At 39.3% G+C, this 16,032-nt stretch overlaps 1 protein-coding gene across 1 annotated transcript; it reads left to right on the top strand.

The window, feature by feature from the left end:
• Positions 1-9,230: 9,230 nt before the first annotated feature.
• Positions 9,231-15,438, top strand: LOC130187870 (visual system homeobox 2-like). Its single transcript, XM_056405803.1, has 5 exons — positions 9,231-9,801; positions 10,465-10,555; positions 11,135-11,258; positions 13,172-13,352; positions 14,507-15,438. The coding sequence occupies exons 1-5, from the start codon at positions 9,372-9,374 to the stop codon at positions 14,827-14,829; spliced, it is 1,149 nt and encodes a 382-aa protein (XP_056261778.1). The 5' UTR covers positions 9,231-9,371; the 3' UTR covers positions 14,830-15,438.
• Positions 15,439-16,032: the final 594 nt, after the last annotated feature.

Here is a 16,032-nt window from a genome sequence, read left to right as displayed (position 1 = left end):
CAAGTTGCTTAGCCTGTGCATTATGAACACAACGCACGCCAGGTTTGCGTCGCCTTTTGCCATTGTGCTGTAGACAGATCACATGCTATTGCACTGCGACGCTCGAAAAAACACGTAGATCGTCTCCCATCCTACAAAGTTTGGTGAGGCTAGGAATAATTCTTATTTCAAGATATTAATCCCCAAACATGGCTTCCCAGACAGGCTATAAAGATTAAATAATACCAAGGGCTGAAAAAATACGAAAACATAGGATTTGAACAGAAATATTTTTACAGGCCTTGGTTCTGAGACCCATTCATTATACAGACAAGGTTCGAACAAAATCTGAGACAGCACTGCAACGACCTCACCTGATCTGACATGGAATTAACCTAATCATTTATTTTACAGGTCTGTAATTTCCTAATCATTTCCTGGGATGAAATATATATTCTCAATAAATAAAATATGGAAAATCTAACTATAAATGGAGGAACCTATATCTTTTTATATTTCAATTTTCTCAACAACCGCTCCTCCAAACAATTTCAAACTCTGACCGACTGACCACACACACTGCAGCCTGGAAAGTCTATAAGCTCTAGGGTTTATACATAAACACTGAATGGGGCTTTGACTTCACTCATGCCATAAAATATTTGTGTCAGCAGTTGAACACAAACAGCACATTTACTCTAGCATTGCTTGGGGGCACAAAACTAAGTCAGATGTGATGCTCAGGACCAGGAGCCAGTGCAGTGTCCAGCGTGAAGTTGTTTGGATGATTCTCTTGAGAAAGCTGCAAGCTGGATTAACGTAGCTCCTACCGACAGGCACATATTGAAATGGCACGACACTAGTCAATATAATAAGAGAAAGAGCTCTTTTCTGTGCTTTGGGTGGAATTTGACTCATGACCTCAGACTTTATAAACTCTTGGCTACAGCTCTGCAGCCACTCCAAGAGAAAACGTATTTATTTTTGACTTTATAACTAAGTGATGTATGACTGCAGTAACTGTTCAGGTCAGCTGATGTTAGGGAATCCCTCACACAGAAACAACGTGCAGATGGTTTAATTAGTAGCCCAGTTGACCTTTTGTAACACCTTAATAGATTTGCTTCATTCATCAATATTCATCATCTCATGGGTGTTGTGTGAGTGTAAAACAGCCCGTCAGAACACAACAGCCTCGCCTCATCTTTCACAGCATGTATTATTTCTGTACAACAATATTGAAATGGAGGCCATATGTTTGGAGTAAAAATGACACTTTAGTTTGTGGCTATATGTGTTTTCTCAGTAATGAAGCAACCTCAAACAATGACTCATTGTGTAAAGTCAAAATGTAGAAACTAAAGTAAATGACACCTGAACTCATTTGTAAACAATGTGCTAAAGGCGACTTGACTCCAATAAAAGGTGCTGGCTCTTGTTTTGAGAGTCAGAAGTGAACAGATGTTTGTAGAGATTACATTTCCGCTCCAACTGTAAATGAAGTATGTGGTCTGCATGGTAAAATCTTTTTCTGCAGTCTGAGGCTCCAAGAAAAGACAGGGTATTAATCCCAGGACAATCATGGGAACTCGCATGAAATCAAAACTGATTTGAAAGTCACCAAGACTAGGTATAACTCCTAAACCGACGGACTGAGTCTAATCAACCTTCACTGACTCAACTCGACCAGAGCCGCTGCCGCCATTATTACTTTTGGGGGGGAGGAGGAATTTTTTCCTCAGCAGGGATGAAAATAATTCAGCAGAGACAGGGATATATAGACTAGATATCTATGACTATGTCAATCATAATGTACATTTCTACTGCTTTAACTGAATAAATTCCACAGGATAATAATGCTGTTTAACAGATGTTGGCTTGGGGCTCTGCCTCATGTTATGGGCTGTCTCCCAGCAGCCCTTGCTGTCTGGCTGCTTGGGAGCTCCCGGGAAGCTGAGATGCTCTTCCAATTTACTGAGCCTCGGCTCCATTATGGCAAATAAGCTACATTCATTGCATGTGTTACCGTCTCATTTTGGTTCAGTCTTCGTGGTGTACGATGAATACAAAGGCCATGCGCACAGCTTGAATATCCTGCAACTTGACTGGATTGTATCTGGTAATTCTAGTTAGCACATGTTCTAATGTTGTGCTCTTTAGTCCTGTTCTAATGTTCTGATAGCAGTTGTTTTTATGTGTCTATGTACATTGGGGTCCAAACGTCTGAGACCAGTGGTGTTCTGTGCTTTTGAGGCATTGCAAAATGTAATTAATTGAACTTGAATCCATGATTGTGCCAATATTCTCTCATCTATTTTCTACATTAAATTTTATGTTTTTAACCACACCTCAGTTTTAGTATAACTTACTATCATTACAGAAATCAACAACCTGATTCCCGAAACCTATCAATTCCGTAACAGGTGTTCATATAATGTTAACTTAATGAATGGAAAAATAATAGTTTGCTTTTAAATGCGTGTGCACAATCTATTTGCAAATTTCAGGTTTGCCACATCATTTTGAAAATATGTCAGTTTTTAATGAAATATCAAAAATATCATGTTATTGGAAGGTGTTATGATAATGAGAGAAATCAGCCAATAAAAAATAAAAATGTTATTTAGAAAATATATTCTATTTCAAAGGTTAAAGTACATTACTTTTTATAATCTTTTTTTCTTTTAAATGTGGCAATGTATTAGCTTCCTAATGGTCCTCGCGAGATTTTTGGAAAATACGTTCAAGGTGTTAAATTATCAGTAAATGTTTTTAAATCAACACTTCAGACCAGATATTAATGCCTGAAAAGAAAATTTGATGATGCAAGTGTCTTTTTCCGAAATTTCACGTTTGTCACGAAAGTGTTGAAACCTAGATTTCGTGAGAATCACCCATTAACAACAGAAACCCAAGCAACGGGAAATTTACTGTAGCACGTCAGCACAGCAGTAAAAGCCCTGATAAGAAATAAAGAGTATCTGTCCACTGAAACGCCAGAGGGCTTTTAATATGAAACACTTATGGGAAGTCTTAAATTATTAACGCGTAATGCAGTAAATTTAACAGAAACGGGCCTCCCAGTATGACTGAATATATATATATATATATTTTTTTTTTTTCTTTTCTCTGTAATACTCACAGGCTTCATATAACAAAAACACAAAACAGCCTCTGTGGTAGTTCCTACTACACACACACACACACACACACACACACACACACACACACTTGATGAATTTAAGTGCTCCAGTTAAAGGACAAGCTGCTCTGTGGTAAATCCACAGATCTGAATCAAACATAAAACTAAGACATATTTTGGGGATTAGAAGATTAGAAACATTCAAAGGCCTAAATGGAGGGCTAAGTGCTCATGTCACAGAGTGTTTTTTGGGTATTTGTGTTAATGTGTACATAAATGTTTTTGGAAATGTGACAGTGGGTTAAAACTAGGAAGTGGGGTAAGTGGGGTAATGCCCTGCATGTACTTGTTTTGCACATAAAAGCTGTCCTCGTGCATGAAATACCAACATATGATTCAGGAAAATAATTTAGCATCGCCACAAAGTGTGTGAGTTCACCTTCCCTTATACTCCACAAAGACCCACACACACACACACACACACACACACAGACACACAGACACACGCACACACAGACACACACACAGACACACACACAGACACACACACAGACACACACACAGACACACACTGGTCCCTGAGCACAGTGTGTCAATGTGATCGTTAAATTGCACTTGTGATCCAAAATGAGTTTGCTAGCTAGTAGTTTTCTCATGCTGCTTACACAATGGCCTGTATATGGGAGCTGCCTGGTGGCATTGCTTAATTAGGCGAAGAGTTGATTCATTTGCACTAATTGACAGCTAATTAAAGGAGTGAGGGCACATCGAATTGACGTTCCTCTGAGCTACGAAGCCTTGACTGCAGGGGATGTTAGAGAGAGCGAATTATGAAATGAGTACCACCTGCCATTAGAAGTGGCCTCAAACATATGGTCCTTCTGTGTGTGTGTGTGTGTGTGTGTGTGTGTGTGTGTGTGTGTGTGTGTGTGTGTGTGTGTGTGTGTGTGTGTGTGTGTGTGTGTTTGTGTGAAAACAGCCCAGCCTGTTGCTTGTGGTTCACAGTTTTCTTTAGCTGCTAGAAAAAAGAAAGTGAATCTGATAATATTTATAAGCTCAGATCTGTGAGGGCAACATGAACATGAATTTTATATATTATTTACTCTAGTCTTCTGTAATAACAGTCAACATATTATTTTACAAAATCAGACCTGGATTTTATTCATTGTATTAAAAACAAAAATCATGGATGTTAAATTTAAAGCTGCAGTTGACTGAGCATGAGTCTGGAAACAGATTTCCATTCCACATTTTAAAGCTGCAATATGTTTTTTCAATGTCTGCACAAACTATTGATCTGTAAAGGCCTTATCGAGTCACTTTTTGTGATAAGAATTTCTTTTATCAGCAAAGAATCAGATAACATGACAAACGTCCTGTGAGTCCTATAAAAGCAATAATATCACAGGTACATTATTTTCTTTCAAGTGTTTTTTAATTCTAATTAATGATGATTATTTGGCCAAAGTGATTGCATACAGATATCAGGATTTTCTTACTGCGGATCCTTGGAAGTTGCAAAACCAAAAAAGATAACATATTGATGACAATGGATGTCTATAAGAAACATGTCTCTGTTTTGAACACGTTGGCAGCTCTCCAGGTTCGGGATGCTGTCACAGGATGTTAGTAGGTCTACAAGCTGTCTGGAGTTTTTGGGGCCAAACAGTAAAGGTCCTGAGTGAGTCAACTCAAATCAAATCTCCCTTTCTGCAGGACGAGGGCCATGATCTCTGCAGGAGAGCAGGAATAGGCTGGTTTCATGTCTGCTGGTGCAGCCCATGTGAATCAAAAAAAGACAATTAGGGGCTTATTAGGGTCTCAGGGAGATGTGCCTCACGGGGCGTCCGCTCGCCTGCTCGGCCCCGACTCTGAGCCGCTGCCATGGCTCAAAACAGTCAGGGGCATTGTCTCACCTAATTACGCTGAAACCAGGGGCCCCTTTTTGTGTTGCTACTGCCATGCCTGTCCGATTCCCTTCTCCTGCCTAACTGCTAGTCCCTATCCACTGTGGAAGTGTGCTAATTAGACAAGAAATGGGCCCAAGTAATTATGTCAATTCTCGTTACAAGTAACCACATTGAGGAATATTATTTTGTCAAGAAAGTTTCAGTGTTGGGACGGGGGGGATTTGCTCCCATGTTTCCCAAAGTATTCTCCTCATTATGCCAATAACACATCTGCACATGCAACAGGGGAATGCGGCACACTCGGCAAGTCAGAGTCCCCGACAAACTTCAGAGCATAAATAGATGCACTCATACAGAAATGGAGACTATAGAACGGCAATAGCATGAAGTTATTGCCCTAATTAATGCTTTGTGCCCACAGAGCAAACTGTTGAATCACCAGTGGCACATTGTTAGCATTGTGAGAGCCTTTTGTTTCTTCACCTTAATAGGATGTTTTGATCAACGGTTAGATGGTGACCCAGCTCCTCTCCTTAAACCCCGGGCTCTTGGAAACGCAATTAGCTAGATTAGAAGAGCCATTTGTGGAGCCTCAAACAAAGACAAAGATAGATCAGACAGAAAGAGCTGACCATGGTTCAGAAACTCTGCCAGAATATGACTGACCCGGACTCTTTTAACCCCAAAGCTTTTTTTTTTTTTAATTGAAGAGCTGCAATGAATGAATGAACAATTATTTATATAGAGATTTGTCTATTATACATAATTTAAACAATTGACAGAAAACAACCGGACAAAGGCTGTTGTATTTGATTGAGTATTTGATTACTTCTCTCAGTGAATCAGAGGGTGTCTGTGCAGTTTATAGTGTCATTCAGTGTTTCTCATGTTTCTCATGTTGTTTTTCTTTATTTCTCTACAGGGTTCCCGTGAAAGTCTTTGAGGCCCGTGGAATTTTAAAGTAATTTAAGTTGGTGAGTAAATTTGTTAAAGTTTTGGAAAAGTCATGGAATTTAATTTTTTTTGTCTTAATTAGGTTATGTTACATTAGTCTTCCATGATCATTTTTCACATAGGATTTGGTTTAAATTTCTGTAGCGCATTTGTCATTAATCCTTGTGGACCTCTGAATTATGATTGTGTGTGTGTGTGTGTGTGTGTGTGTGTGTGTGCATGTAGTTAAAATGACACACAAATGAAATGAGAAAAGGTAACTAAATACAGAAGCAAATTAAAACAGAAATATCAACTTATGTCACATTTTATTAAGTTAATTAAGGCCTACATTAATTTTTTTATATTATTTTTGGTGTATTTAATGGCACATTAATTTATTTATTGAGTCATCTACCTAATTCTTTATTTTTGATTTTGGCCGGTCCGGTCCTCCATACTTCTGTTCATGTTCTTCAAAGTGGTGAATGGTCATGGACATTGTATTTTGGGTTCTTGAACCACGTGGTTTATGCTACAGATGTTGACTAAAAGAAAATGCCTATTAAATAAATCAAGGGGCAATATTGCTCACAAACTACCATGTTTTCCTCATTACATGGTCTCAAAACATCATTCATTTCCCCCTCGGCCTGTGTAAGGACTTGCTGTTTAATCTGCTTGTATGAGACAGGCCTGAGAGTTTTTGACAAAAAACAACATTATTATAGAAATTAAAGCCAGATTGATTTTATTTAGATTGTGGAAGAGATCAATATCAGAAAAACTGACCTCCATTACCTCACTTTTAGAAAAGCTCAATATAATGTGGAACTTTAAGCCCCGTAATTTGAAAATTCAATGCCAGATCTCTCATGTCATATTTGCCCGTACAGAGGGTAAACATTTTATAAACCCACAGGGGTTTAAAAAAAAAAGAAATGAAAGGCTAATAAATAATTCCTGTAAAGTGTCCATACCTGCTTTCAAAAAAAATCTTCTACCAAATTTACTTTCCCTGATGCTTAAGATCATTTTATTCCTCTTTCTTTTTGTGGCTGATTTCAGACCTGTGAAGCTGAGGCTTGAACTATAAGCTGAGATGAGATGTACATTGTGACGCAGAAATTGGTTTCTGTCTGCATCCTAATCTAAGTGGATGGATGTGATTGGATGAAGTCATCGGCACGTGTATGTGTGTGTGTGTGCTGTAGAAACCTCATTAGCATAGCTATTGGTATGGCATTGATCTCTTCATTCACCTCTAATGAAATGTCTCTAATAGCTTCTCATGAGATGCTGAAGGTAATTGCAGTCTCTCTCTCTCTCTCTCTAGTTCTTTATAACATCTGGACCATTTGACTTTCAAGATTTGATTTTCACACTGACTTATTATCAGGCGAATAAATAATTTAAAACAAAGCCTTGAACTAAATGTCGGAGACTCGTTTTCCTTTGGTATTATAATATAAAAAAAAACGCGTGATATTTCCGTGACATGACGCGCAGGAACAACAGAGCCTGATAACTGACTTGACCGGGGTGATGCCACATCTCCTGATCTCAGTTCAGATTACAAAGCAGCAGTAAATCTGCTGTGGGTTTGACCATCACTGACAGCCTGACGCGCGGGCGCCAAACAGTCCCGCAGGAACCACCTCTTTATTTATTTATTCATCACCACATGTCCCATTGATAAGACCGTATCTCCGCTTCCATCGTGCGCGTCCACTCATCTCCATAGACTCTCCTCTGCGTCATTATCTGCCCAGCTGTCCAAAAAGTGTGCCGCAAATTATCCCCGAACGATTGAAAGTGCGCAATAATTGAATAATAGCTGATTAGAGAGAATTAGGTTTGTGAAGACAAAAAAAAAAAGAATATTCTCGCTTCATTTCACATTTCAGTGAGTTTGAATCTGATAAATGAGTGTGAAGAGAAGCTGCAGGTGATTTCCCCTGGCTTTGCTCTCACTTCCAAAATCGGATGTATGAGCTGTAACACTTTAAGTCTTTGTCACAGCTTTAATTCTATTTGATACTAGACTTCAAGCAAAAATACAAAAAAACAACAACAAAACAAACAAACAACAACAACAACATCAAAAAATCCTCATGAGGTAAATAAATCTGTTGCTACATTGTGCACTGGCATTTGCTCCACGGTTTGTCTCGTATTTAATTGCCACCCTGGTGTGTCCTAAATACCCTGAACTGGGACATTGTATTCTTTATCATGTGACCCGTCAAAGAATGAACAAAGCTTAATAACCTATCAACAGATGCGCAGACTAGAATATGCAAATCACAGCACTGTGAGTTATATGGGACGTTGGGGATGGAGCTCGACTCTGGTAACAGATCAATCAGTTTGTAGTCTTTCTAATAAGAAGCTGAATTGATTAATTAACTGATTTTAACTGAAATTGGCTGATGTGAGTTCATAAGCATTAATTTCAGTATGTGGCCTTCAGGCTTGTTATTGGCGTATTTAATAGGAAATAATGAAATAGGCCTTTGGAAAAAAGGATTATGAAAATAACTTTGCAATACACACTACAGCTTTGCGCCAAGATGACTACATCTTGGTGTAGATGCTGCATCACACCGGACTATTAATGAGCAGCATCATTTTCTCCATGGATTACCTCTGATTTTTTTTTTTTTTTTTTTTTTTTTACATTATCTGGGTCTCACACACTCAATTTCACACTCATGTCTTTCAGTTTGGACAAACGTGCTGCAAATGAAGCTGGTTTTGCTCGACTTCAGGGCTTAATCCGGCTGATTGAATCTGTTGGACTCCCGGATCAGATGATCAGCGACAAGATCATGAAGAGCTGCAGTGAAAGTAAGATCTCTGATGGCTTCTTCTAACTCAGGTTAATGCAGCTATAACTTAAATAAAACAACACACTCTCACTTTACTCCCTCGTTAGAGTCGAAATCAAAACAGTCACAAGGAAGTAGCCTAAAGCTGTTATTTGCCCTGTTTTTATGCGCATGACATAAACACAAATAATGTATCAAACTTAAGAAAAACTCTTTTCTGTAAAAAGCAATGAGCCTAACCCAGAGTGGTTGACACCATCTCTAAGAGATGACGTCACTTATTAGCCTGTTTGTCAGGGACGTAGAAAAAAAAAATCCATCCACAACCTCACAGTTTGAAAATATAGTCGGGCTATTCTGTCACATGTAATTGCCAGATATCTGCTTTATGTTTAGATAAAGCTTATTGGGGCTGATGGAAACTTCAGTGTGCTGTCTCCTCTCCTGTGATTGGCTGACGCCTGTTGCCTGTTGGATAAAAAGCAGCGGAGAGGGCAGGGAGATGAGGAGGAGCAGCACTCTGCACATTGCACCAGGGACTCTGGAGTGAAAAACAAAAAGTGTCATCGCATAACCATGACAGGGAAGGAGGGAGTTGTGCTTTCAGACACCGAGAACAAACAGAAATCAGCTTCTCAAACCAGCGTGAACCACGGGGGATCCCAGCAGCCGCCTCCTGTCTGGAAGATGGCCCCCACTGTGCACCGGCGCACAGGTTTTGGGATCCAGGAGCTGCTCGGCCTCAACAAGGAGCCGCCGGCGGCACCGAGGCGGCCGCTGGAGGCTCTGCCGCACAGGGCGCACGTCCTGGCCGCAAGGTCGGCCCTCGGTCACGGTGGGCTCGGGGTCGGCATGGGTTTGCTGGGACCAGAGGGAATACACTCGTTTTATAGTCAGCCTGCTTTTCTGGAGGTGCTGTCAGAGGCGCAAAATGTGCACCTGCAGCCTCTGCACAGAGCGGCGCACATGGAGGCGCAGATGGATGCACAGCACTCCGCCAGCTCCGGTGAGTGTCTGAAACAATGTCCTGTAGGCCTCCTGTGACACGCTGTGTGATTCTGATGCAGAATTGAGAATAATGAAAAAAATCAACTCTTAGTTGAATGAGTGCCATGCAAAAATTTCTCGCACCAAAGAGAAAAAAAAAAGAAAAAAGAAAAGAAGCACAAGTGCAAAAGCTTTCGCGCCCTGATCGAGCAACAATAATGGATTTAAAAATTTAAAAATCAACCTACATTGGAATATTTTTTTTTCTTTTTAAAATCATCTTTATAAAAGCTTTTGTTTTAAAAATTGGGAAAATACTGAAAAACATGTAGACGCTAAAATATTATTGAAGTTTTGTTCTTTTAAAAAACATTTTTTTCTATCATTTGGGACAAATTCGCGCTCAAAAATCAGAATAGAAATAACCACTTTACATCAAGAAAGCAGACTTTAAAAAAAAAAAAGACCTGTATGACTACTTTTTCCTATCATTCGTGTTATTATTATTATTATTATTATTATTATTGTTATTATTATTATTATTATTATTAGTATTAGTATTAGTATTAGTATTAGTATCAGTATTAGTATTAGTATTAGTATTAGTATTATTAGTATTGTAATTGTTATTGCTGTTGCTGTGCTGGTATTTGAAGTTGGTCACGGATGTGTTTCCTCACAGATTCTGACGATATGAGTTTCTCCTCCGGTGATCAGAAATTCTCAAAATCATCCCTGAGTCAGAGCAAGAAAAGAAAGAAACGACGACACAGGTAAAACAAAAACATGTGGATTAAAACAAGATTATCGAAAGACATTCAGAAATATATCTTCATTTTATACATCGATGATGGCACGTTATGTATTAGGCCCTGTATTAATTTCAGTGCAGGCCGCTTTCGTTTGGTGTCAGTGACAAAACCCCGAACGAAAAACAAAACACATTTAATACCTGTAATTTCATTTGTTTGTTGTATGTGTGTGTATGTGTGTGTGTGTGTCTGTGATGCCATGAATATGTTATTATATAATATGAAATTAGCCTAAAATTCCTCGTAAAAAAAACCACCATGATCTCCTCTGTAAAATACACTGTTGCAATATTTTTCGTTAGGAATAAAATCGCATCTCATATTCAAGTTGTTTTTTTCAATGCAGAGAAAAAATAGTAATAATAATAGTATTGTATTTATTTTTAATTACTTGAAAATTGGAAAATTGGAAAAGTTGGAAAAGAAAAACGGACTGTTTGTAATTTTTTACAAATGGGAAAATATGGAATTAGTGTTTGACGAGAACCAAATGTATAGATGGTATTTATCCTCCTGTGTTCTGTTTTCTTTTGTGTGCAGAACCATTTTCACGTCCTATCAGCTGGAGGAGCTGGAGAAAGCTTTTAATGAAGCTCACTACCCTGACGTATACGCCCGAGAAATGCTCTCCATGAAGACTGAGCTACCAGAGGACAGAATACAGGTGTGTATTAATGTGTGTGCCAGCTGCAGACATGTAGCATCTATGCTCTGTTATAATTTCACATCTTGAAGACGCTTTAATCGTCTCGGTTTAAGAGTGGCAAAAAGACAAAAAATTAGACCCTTTTTCAAAATAAAAAGTGTTTATTCAGTCAAATCATTTACATATTGACTGCAAACTATGATTTTTTTTTTAAACATTAAATCAAGGTTAGAATTACTTGCAGTCATATTGCATGCCACAAATTCAGGTTACAAAGTGTGGAAGACAGACTTGTAACACACAACAAAAAGAAGCAAGTATTGAGGCAGACGGACAGGTGGAGCCTCTGGTCATCTGCTCCATCATCATCCTCACAATGTCTCTCCCCTGCTCTCACATTAGCAGCCAATTCAACCTCTCTGTGTAATTAGTTAATTGAGGAGAACTTATCACCTCTCTCCCTGCGAGAGGCGGGCCACAGCCCTGAAATGAAATGATAACTACACAGAAATTAATTAGCAGAGGTCAGCGGCTGAGCAGAGGCTCTGCCTGGCTGCTATGAGCATTTTAATTTCCCGTGATATTTGAGCGCCTGTCCCCCATCGATCGGGCCTGGAAATTAACTTATTTTTCAATCAGCCTCTTCGCCCCCCGGGTCACCTCTCGCAGGAAGCACTTCACACACACACACACACACACACACACACACACACACACACACACACACACACACACACACACACACACACACACACACACACACACACATACACACCATTGCTGTCAAAAAGCATGATTGCTCATCTGAGGCCCATCTTTTTATGAGATGGAGGTTATCATCAGATCTACCTGAATAGCTTTCCCGACTCGGCTTTGATGGTTTTTAATTCCAGGTCTGAAGAAGACACACACACACACACACACACACACACACACACACACCATCCCCACAATCTCATCCAGCCTCCTCGGCCATTTTAGGATGCTCATTTTTTTTTTTCCTGTTTTCCTCATCCATATTCACAAGCTTGCTGAGGCTATTACAAAGTCTGGCTTGGTGGAAATCAATTTAGGCACTTCAGGAGCCAGAGGTAGAATAATGCACGAGCACACACACATGCAGAACACTCACACAAATGACAAAAGACGATGTTCCACAGATGAAGTGAATGATGAGAGAAAAATAGTAATATTAAACACTGAATTTTGGGGGTTAGTGTGGTAAACCTGTTTTTGACATCACACAATACTTACATTTTGGGTCCATAATGCATCTACAATATGGGATGGAAGCGCCAAAGCAAATGCTCAAATTTGAGGCAAGACCAAGATTATGACAATGGAAACCAGTCTCTCTCAAACATGGCCTCTTGTTTTAAATCTCCAGCAGATGTCATTGTTCTACTGTTCTGTGATCAATGGCAAAATGAGAGGGCGGTCCTTCATAGTGGTTTTAAAAATATGTTTAAGGTCCCCTTCACATGTTTTATGAAATATAAAAAATAATCTGCTTTGATTAGTAATTTCATTTATACATCTGCAATTGTTTTCATTTTCATAACTTTAACTGCTTGAAACAAAACGTCTCTTTCTTTACTGTTTTACTTTACTGAGGCTTCAAGTTTCCACATTACACTTGTGTAAGCTAGATGTTGAGTCATAACTGGACTCTAAACTATTTGTGATGTTACAAAATCATGATCAGATTCAAGATGAGCGCAGAGAGAAACTTTCCTCCTTTTGTGGATTAATGTGGAAACAGCCTGCTAATGTCAAATTCTGCATATGCATCATTCTGCACAGCTGAAGATCCAACAAGTAATAATAAGCAAAAAAAAATAAAATTATATGTTAAAGTGAAGGGAGGCCTGATTTTGTGTGTTTTGGTTGGTTGGATTTAATTAATCCTTATCTGACGGTCATTTCTCTAGGTGTGGTTTCAGAACCGCAGGGCCAAGTGGCGGAAAAGGGAGAAGTGTTGGGGTCGCAGCAGTGTGATGGCGGAGTACGGCCTGTACGGAGCCATGGTCCGTCACTCCATCCCCCTGCCCGAGTCCATCCTCAAGTCTGCCAAGGACGGCGTCACAGACTCTTATGCTCCGTGGTTACTGGGTGAGCTGCTGCAGAATTATCTTTGTTACGTGTCAGATCTTTTTCATGTTGACGTGTCACAGTAAGAAAAGCAAATGAATGAAGGCTCAATTCTATTTAGCTGCTTCAGTTTCAAGGTGTTCACTGTCACGCTGCTGTGACATAGTGGGACACTTGAATAAAACAGAGCTGGCCTGTACTTCTCCCCCTGTGACAAATGTCCGCTGAGAAAAACACCTTTTTTTTGTCCTTGATTGTTCTCTATGGGAAAACACTGGCAATGCTAAAAGGACAAACTCTTTCCTTCCATGTCTGTTGTCCCTTCAGCTTGTAACTGACAGGTCATAGTTTAAAATAGAGATTTGTAAGCTTGCTCACAGCACACATGTCTGGTGATGAGGTCATAAGTCATAGAGCACCATCCTCCATCACTGAGCTTGGAAATGAAAACGGTTGGAAATAAACTTGGAGTGTATTGAAAGTCCAACATATAGGTTTTTTTTTTATAACGGAGTAAGAAAAATCTACAAATGCTTCATTAACTCACAAAGTTAACTCGAAGTTAATTTCTTTGTCATGCGAGGGGGTATACTATTTTTAAAAGCTGCCTGACCCAGGCTGTCTTCTGTCTGAAACCAATAAAATTTGGCATTTTCTATATTTTTATCAGGTTTTTTAGATGGGTTGAAGAACAAGGAATAGATGTATTCTGACAACAGGAAGTGGGTGCTAAGCCCTGCTCAAGTTAGGAGCCAATAAAAGCGTCTGCATGTCAATAAAAGGTAGCAGTCGATACAGTGATAATCCTACTTCATCAGGACAGATTAGGCCTAATCTCCTCTCTCGCCTCATGTCAATTGATTAGTTCTAATCAATTAGATGACTCTAATTGAATAAGATGTCTCACCCACCCATACATCCCCTCCCTAGTTATTCTCTTTCACACTTTTTCAATGTCAAATACCTCACTATAAAACAAGATTTCATACTTCTAAGCAATAGATACATTACTTTTCATTGCTCTTTTTCCCTTTTAGACATTAAATCACTTAAATGTACCAAAACCATGAATATTCTGCAAGGCAACTCTTTACACCCTCATAGTTACATCATCTAATCTTAAAACAATTCTACCTGTACAAGACCTAATTGAAAATACTGTCGCTTCCCTCCAGGTATGCACAAGAAGTCAGTGGAAACCACGCACACTTCTCCAGGCAAAACTAGCAGCACAACCCCAACACCAGCACAGGAGAAACCAGTTGACAGAGAGATGGAGGAAGAGATGGAGCAAGAGAGGAAAGACACTAACTCCCCAATTTCTAAAGAGGAACTGAGGGAGAACAGTATTGCTGCACTGCGAGCGAAGGCGCAGGAGCACAGCGCTAAGATGCTCGGGACAGTTTCAAACAGAACAAACGGCCACATAACGCACAAAGAGGAAGCTGACGATCATGTGACAGAGCAGGAAACAGCAGAGGAGGAGAAGAGAAACTGAACAGGGCTGCAGGATACAGACTAATGGTGAAATCCCTGCAAAGTGGAGTTTGCAAACACTTCTCAAAGGGAGAGGTCTTCTTTTATTGACTGAGCTGAACCTCAGCGGGGGGGTGGGGGGGGGGGGGGTGGACCACACACATGGAGTCACCCATAACCTTGTTAAATAAACCACTCAACTTATACTGTAAATCAAACCTGCAGTTCAAATATTATGATTGGAAATACATAAAAAGAAAAATGTTTACCCAGAGATGATTTCTTCCTCACTGCTCATAGAAATGAATGTACAGGTAACAAAAACTGTAAAATACAGTTTTATGTCATTGAAAGGGACTGAAGGACGCTTAAACACTGGGATGTTCTCACATGGAGCTGCATTAAAAAAAAAAAAAAGATATATATATATTTTATTTTCTTTAAAACATATTGTGGACCTTACAGTTCTGTGACACGGCAGCTTTCATTTAACTTGTGTTGAAACCCTCATATCAGTGAGCATGTTGAGCCTCTCCACCTGCTCCAGAGGTGTTCATTAGGAGCTGACTGTGACCTCTGACCTCCTCGTGATGACAGATTTTAGCTGGGATGACTGAAAAACACAGTTAAGTCCAACACCCTTTGTTTTCTTTCAACTGTTTCAATTATTGTGATGTAAATACTAAAAAATAATGTCCAATAGTTAATACTGTACAATTATGTATAAAGTTAACATCAATTATCTGTTTGTCTTTGTATAAATGTAACTGTAGCTGTATTAAAAGTTACAGCTTTACTGCTGAATGATGCAATTTGTTTTCATTCATCAGCTGAAGATGCAAAGTTTCTGTGTCACCTTAAATATGAGTTTAACACATGTATGTACACGTGGGATTTGTGACATTTACAACTAGTCTGAAACTGTTACACTTGGTGTGAGTTGGAAAATTGAAGCCTCCAGTTTCTAGAGTGAGAATGGACATCCTGTGTCCAGTAGTTAAAGGTCTCATATAAATAAAATAAAGTGAGATTTCCGTGTCTTTTTTGATTATAAAGCAGGTCTAGGTTCTATATTAATATTATGAAAGTATCAAAGTGCCTAGTCCACAGAGCCCACAGCCTGTATTCAGAAACTGTGCCTTGAAATGAGCCGTCAGAACTTCTGTTACTTTGTGATGTCACAACAAAGTAGTCATGTCCCTCAGCCATGCCCCAAGCCCAGCCC

The sequence above is a fragment of the Seriola aureovittata genome, chromosome 19 (assembly GCF_021018895.1).
Source record: "Seriola aureovittata isolate HTS-2021-v1 ecotype China chromosome 19, ASM2101889v1, whole genome shotgun sequence".
Lineage (NCBI taxonomy): Eukaryota > Metazoa > Chordata > Actinopteri > Carangiformes > Carangidae > Seriola > Seriola aureovittata.
The sequence above is the reverse complement of the archived record's forward strand: the minus strand, read 5'-3'. Positions and strand labels throughout refer to the sequence as shown.

Bases quoted from the DNA above. Each gene is read 5' to 3' on its own strand.
- LOC130187870 (XM_056405803.1), top strand. From the start codon at position 9,372: ATGACAGGGAAGGAGGGAGTTGTGCTTTCAGACACCGAGAACAAACAG. The intron at 9,802-10,464 runs GTGAGTGTCTGA...GTTTCCTCACAG, and splicing joins ACAGCACTCCGCCAGCTCCG to ATTCTGACGATATGAGTTTC. The intron at 10,556-11,134 runs GTAAAACAAAAA...TTTTGTGTGCAG, and splicing joins AGAAAGAAACGACGACACAG to AACCATTTTCACGTCCTATC.